General features: G+C 39.9%; 1 protein-coding gene across 2 annotated transcripts in view; it reads right to left on the bottom strand.

Annotated features, from left to right (window-relative positions):
• Nucleotides 1-242: 242 nt before the first annotated feature.
• The window catches only part of cgnl1 (cingulin-like 1), a 34,406-nt gene continuing 28,648 nt past the window's right edge, over nucleotides 243-6,000 (bottom strand). For both annotated transcript variants that reach the window (XM_085269338.1, XM_085269341.1), the window contains exons 15-19: nucleotides 3,848-3,931; nucleotides 3,532-3,656; nucleotides 3,108-3,216; nucleotides 2,760-2,923; nucleotides 243-2,130 (exon numbers count right to left, since the gene is read on the bottom strand). In XM_085269338.1, coding sequence (XP_085125464.1) covers nucleotides 1,980-2,130; nucleotides 2,760-2,923; nucleotides 3,108-3,216; nucleotides 3,532-3,656; nucleotides 3,848-3,931 — 633 coding nt within the window. In that variant the 3' untranslated portion in view covers nucleotides 243-1,979. The remainder of the gene's footprint in view (nucleotides 2,131-2,759; nucleotides 2,924-3,107; nucleotides 3,217-3,531; nucleotides 3,657-3,847; nucleotides 3,932-6,000) is intronic.

Here is a 6,000-nt window from a genome sequence, read left to right as displayed (position 1 = left end):
GTGGAAGGGTGATGATTTGGACTCGTTTTGTAGTCATGGGACCTGGACACCGTACAGTCAGAGCGGACCATGAGCTCCATGTGAGGCCATCTGTCCAGCAGACAAAGCCTGACTGAAATCAGGTCATGCAACAGGACAATGATCCCAAGAACAGCAGAAGATCTACAAGAGAATGGTTAAAACAGAATGAAGGTGCTGCCAAAACCTTCCTATTCTTAGAAACGCATTTATTCTGGAGTATTAAATGCTCCTCTTCTCAAACATTTTACAGTGTAGATATCATTTATGGATGCAATTTGCACTACTTGCTTGCATTGTGTTATCACTGTTGTACATGTAAATTTTTTCACCCCACAGTATCAGGCCCTTACTAAGCACATGTGGCACTTTATTGTAAACTGCACAGTTTTTTTATTCTTTTCCTTCAGCTAGTATCTAAAATGGGGTTTTTTTTAAGCTTCATTGTGCAAGATGACAGTATACTTTTTAAACAAACGGGGCAAGTTTCTGTGTGAAATATAAAACCTAGAAACATTCACCACCACAGCTATGGCACAGTGAAGACCAGCCCAATTTCCATATCTGAACCCTCGAGTGCACTTAGACTGAAAGGAGGGGGAGAAGTTTGAACTAGAAACTTAAACTTAAAAAGAACATGATGCACAAAATATTCTTTAAAAAAAAAAATGTCTAAAAGAAAGAAAGTCTTGAGAGGAATAGTTGTCAGGAGGTCTGCACCAAGCAAAAAACAGGTGAGAGTAACTGAAATGAAGTTTATTTTAGCCTCAGCAGGATTTAAGTGTACAGAGAGGTAGTGGCAGGAATTTGTCTCGCTCATCCACTCTCCAACTCACAGAGTGCAAATCATCACAGTGCAGCAAAATATTGATTGTCAGTTTATCTGAAGAAATTCCCTGATTTGGTCCAAGGAGGACCCATAAGGTCCTCACGTGGTCCTTACAGGCACTGCTGATGTACACAGCGGGCACAGCTCATCACAGACAGGTAAGAGTTTAAACATGTTTTAAATCAAAGCGTTTCCAGTATAAAACAGCTTTAATGTGTGCAGCTTTGTTCGGAGATGCTAGAAAAATCACGTTAAGACAGAAAAGCATCTTCCAGAAGATGTGTGAGTAACACTGTGATGTCACTAATATCAAAAGAAACCTGCATGATGAATGGTGATTACAAACTTGTAATTTTACTGCTCATTAGATTATATAAAACTGTATAAAAATGAATGTGTACAAAGTCCCTCATTTACTGTTCCCTAAAAAACAAAAAAAACAAAAACAAAAACACAAACACAAAACCTCTTACTGAGAGGAGATTTTGTATTTATAGCTACAAATAACTTAAAAAAAACATCCTGGCACATTTCACTTCATATACCCTTGATTTCCAATCATTAAAATAAAATAAAAAATAAAAAAAATAAAAAAAGGAAATATTTTGCATTTAACTCAATGATAAAAAATAAAATGTATATTCAGATACTGTGTGTAAATGTGACCTATTAGATTAAAAAGGAAGGGGTCAAAACTGGATATCGGTTACAAAGACATTACAGGTTTCATTTGTTTACAATGCATTCAATGCTGGAATAATCATTGACAAGCATGTTTAACCCATTAAAGGAAGATCCACTCAGAGTAGAAAGAAAAATGTTGGAAGATGGGGCTTAACGCAGGAATATAAAATGAACATTTTAAAACCGTATTTACAAAAATTTTCACTGGACAGGACAAAACATCATTGCCTTTGTGATTTCACCAATTAATCAAAGAGCTGCTCTAATAATACTGAGTGAATTCATGGACGTTGAAGCTGCTGAAGTGAGGATTTTATTTATCTCACCTAGCTGGAAAGTCTTAATATTCACAGCTCAGTGTTTACAGGAGCACATGGCACAGCTCTCCAGCCGTTTGGTGTGACAGTGTTGCACATAAAGCAGCTTTACTTCCAGCCTCAGAGTTTGTTTATAAAGAAAAGGTCGATAAGAGGTTGTCCTGACTCGAAGAGCGCTTGTACCCCGAGGAAGAGCTGAAGTACGTCTCCCCATCGGTGCTGATGTCATCGTCTTCGTCGTCATCCAGATTGCTGAGCAGCGAAGCAGGCGAGTTCTTGCGTCTGAACAAACAAAAACAAACAAAACTATTAAGAGTGTTCTTGTTATAATGTGTGTGTTCTTTGACATTACTAGAGCAGCTCTGCATTATTTGCAGGCCCTAAATCCATCCTGAGTGTGAGCTCCTCCTCCTTGCACCTCATAAACTAAAGGTTTGAACAGGGACAAGGTGGAGCTTCTGTGAGATTATTACATTATGCATCTCTGTGTGACATCATAAAGATCTGAGAGCAGAAAAAACTGCCTGAAACACACCTCTGACTTGTACAAACACAAACTTCATTTTTAACAGGAGTGTTCACCATTGTTACTGTAGGTCTTTAAAAAATAAGCAAACGTAACCTGACCATCTACAAATTAAATTCCTACATCAGATTTTAATTTCTGACTTTCTAAGACCCTTCAATGACCTGCAGGAGCCCACCAACTTAACTCAAGTGGCATAATTATTTAATTAGTAACTGTAATCTAATTCATTTCAGATACAATAATGGTAAATGGTCTGATATTTATGTAGAGCGTGTGCAGTCTAAGTATTTTAAGCACTCTACTCTTGCCCAAAGGCACGTCAACATGCAGGAAGGAGCCCAAAAAGACCTCCAAGCTCAGCCTCCTGAGTTTGTGCTTTTACCTCAACTCGCTTCGCAGAGCTTTGAGCTGACTCTGGAGCTGCTCGTTGGCCTCCTGTTGCTCATCGAAGTCTCTCTGCAGCTTCTTCTTGCTGTGCTCAAGTCGGTCTATCTCCTCCTCGGCCTCGTCCATCTGTCTCTTCAGTGCCTTCAGACGCAGATTTAACTTCACGAAGGGGGAAAAGAAAAACATGTCTAGAGTTAAAAGAGTTCTACTAAGATCAAATTGTATTTTCTTTTTCTTTTTTTTTTTATTTGCCTGATAAATTATTAGTCTTGACATTTGTCTAAGTCAGAGCAAAGAGAGTTTAATGACTGTTAGAGTGGGCATGAAGGTAAGGGTTACATACTTGGTCCTTTTGATCTTGCATTGATTGCTGTTCTTCCTCAACTTGCATCATCATCTCTTTTACCTTCCTCTCCAGCCTGCGGTTCACCAGCTGCATGTTAGCGCGCTCCCTGAAACACAGGCGATGCATCACTAAACATAAACATGAGCTAATAATTCAGACCAGCGTACATTTTATGACGCAAAGACCTACAAGCTGATCAAATTCTTTAATATGTTTGATCACACAGAGTCCGACGATCTCCCAGTGCAAACTAAACTATACATTTAGATAAGCTCCAACTTTCTGACTCTGTGTCCTAAATCCATGTGTTCAGGTATAAACTTTCATCTGAAGCTTTAAACTAAACTCTCACCGTTTCCTCTTACATCACCTCAACCACAGCACCCCTCAGCTCTATTCCCAGTTGGAGTTCCCATCTCACCTCTCCTCCGCCTCCAGCCTCTCCTCCAGCTCATGTATGCGTTCCTCCAGCTGAGGTACCTGGCCCTCTCTGTTGGACTTCTGGGAGCCTTCTAGATGACTCACTCTGGCCTTCAGATCCTTATTCTAGAGAGGGCAGGGAGAGAAAACCACTGATGTGTTTGACAAATGTATGTTTATACCATAATCATGTCTGTGTACAGATAATAAAATGATGGAAATGGACAAATCAAATGAATGTGATGAAAAGACAAATGAAATGAGTGTGTGTTTTGGACTGAGTCTGTAGCTGTTATCCTCCAGACAGGAGTGTGTACCTGTCTCTCCAGAGCAATCTTGTCACACTCCAGGTCCTGTCTGCTAGCCCTCTCCTGCAGGAGTTCATTCCTCATCTGCTCCACCTGTCAAGCCGAGTCCAGACACTGTCATCGCTACAGTCCCACACAGTCTGACAATAGTTATGATCAGACACTGACTCACAGCAGAAACCCACGTAACACCTACTGAGCCAAAATGCTAAACAATAGAAAAGTTAATGCTGTGTGAGCTCTGCTTAATTGGTGAGCAGGATTTCCTTGCTTGACTGCATTCCACCCTTTTATTGTGATTGTGATGCCAAACTGTCAGAGACACAAGGTTGTAGTACAAAAAAAAGACAAACCAAAAACCCCACAGGTAGCTGACAGTAGTTTCTATGACGCAAGAGTCAAAACGTCCTGTATTCATAGAAACACAGAATGGCCTCTGTTTCATCTGAAATATCATCAAATCCCCTGATATTACTGACCGATAAAGGCATATTTTTTGCTTTGCAATAAGCTCCACTGCATTCACACCTTCTCGTTATCAGACACTTTCACTCAATCCAACAGACCTGCTACTCTTCATTGTGATCTGGTGATCTTCGAATAAAGCAGAGTTTCTGTTTAAAGGATTGTCTGGTTTCCAGGTGCCTCTTCAGCTTGCTTGGCAACTTGTTGCTCTAACCTGACATCGAGCATTAGTTTCTTCTGTCAGTTTGTTTTCCTTTAAGAGGTGTTGTGTGGGTTACTCTACAACTTGGTGATAAGTTTCACATCATCAAAAATTGCATCTTCCTCTCTAACTCTGATGTGTGCCATTATGGTAAATTTATACGTCACTCATTTTTAGTGCAGCTCAACTAATATTTGGCTGCCACAAATCCCATGGCACACCTGGGCTCCCCTTGAGCCAAACCCACGTCATCTGAGATACACTGCTGTAAAGAATATGTCTGTGTGGGCTTTCAGATAGTACAGAAGGTATTAGTGTTTAACAAGTTGATAAGCGAGGATTAACTTAAATATAAAGCCAAAAGCAACAGCAAGGCAACTTAACTTACGGAAAACAACAGCAAAAGGAAACATTGATCCTGGATTTGTCCCCTGGAGACAAAATCCCCCTCCAACACTTATTTTAACCATTCGAACAAAGTAGTTTTGTTTGTATCGAGAATTTTAGTAATATAGCCAAGGGTTGAGATGCTGGACACAGATTCACCATTTCAACCATGTTCAGTTTTTATGCTAAGCTAAAGCCCCTTTCAAACCTGCCAGCTTTAAATCAGCATTATGGTAACTTTTTGGTAAAAGTTGTTACCTGAACCTTATTCGGGTGGACCTAGAAACATTTTAACTGCAGGCAGACAAAAATGACAAATAGCTGCACACAAAATTAGGACTGTTCACATCTCTTATGTATCTTTGTGAGTTGCTCAGCTCACCAGAGAATGCCCTAAACAGCAATAACACACACATAATGATGTTTTATCTCATCAGCTGTTCCTAATTTGCAATAAGATTAAAACATTTGTCTATGATGCATTTTTCGTGTTCCCAATCGAGTAGAGCGATCTCACTTTCTGAGCCTCAGGGGCGGGGCAGCTGCAGCACACACACTCACACACTCTTGTGATGATGGGATCACAAGGAGTAAGAGATTTAAACAAATAAATGTGTCGTTTTCACTTAATTCAGCAGGGTGTATGATGCCAACCGTTGTTGCTAAAAATGCAGGTAAATGCTTGTATGGCAAATATCACTATTACTGTGGCACTCTCGCCATTGTTGTAACTATGTGTGAATAAACCTTTAACAAACATTAACATAAATGTCTGACTTGCAGAAGGTTGTTAAGAGGTTAGCAAAGACAGAGGTTTGCAAGTCATGCACCCTTTATGTGGAAAGGCCTTTTTGTTTAAAAAATATGTCATAAGTTATGAATCCTGTGTAAATCCATCAAACTCAATCCACAAAAGCACTAATGGTACCTCAGAGAACACAGTACTGGGTGTGAGACTTTAGAACATCTGACTGAGAGTTAAAGTAAGATGACTGTTTTTTGACAGTAGTCTGGTGGCTGTGATGAGTCCATGAGCACATCCTTACTCCCTGTTCAGCAGCACTGTCTGACAGCAGCTTGAGTGCTAAAAACTCTTCTAAATTGTTTG

This window comes from Mchenga conophoros, linkage group LG1 (genome assembly GCF_057382185.1).
Source record: "Mchenga conophoros isolate Kocher_MC1m ecotype Shallow Benthic linkage group LG1, M_conophoros_male_GT1.1, whole genome shotgun sequence".
Lineage (NCBI taxonomy): Eukaryota > Metazoa > Chordata > Actinopteri > Cichliformes > Cichlidae > Mchenga > Mchenga conophoros.
The sequence above is the reverse complement of the archived record's forward strand: the minus strand, read 5'-3'. Positions and strand labels throughout refer to the sequence as shown.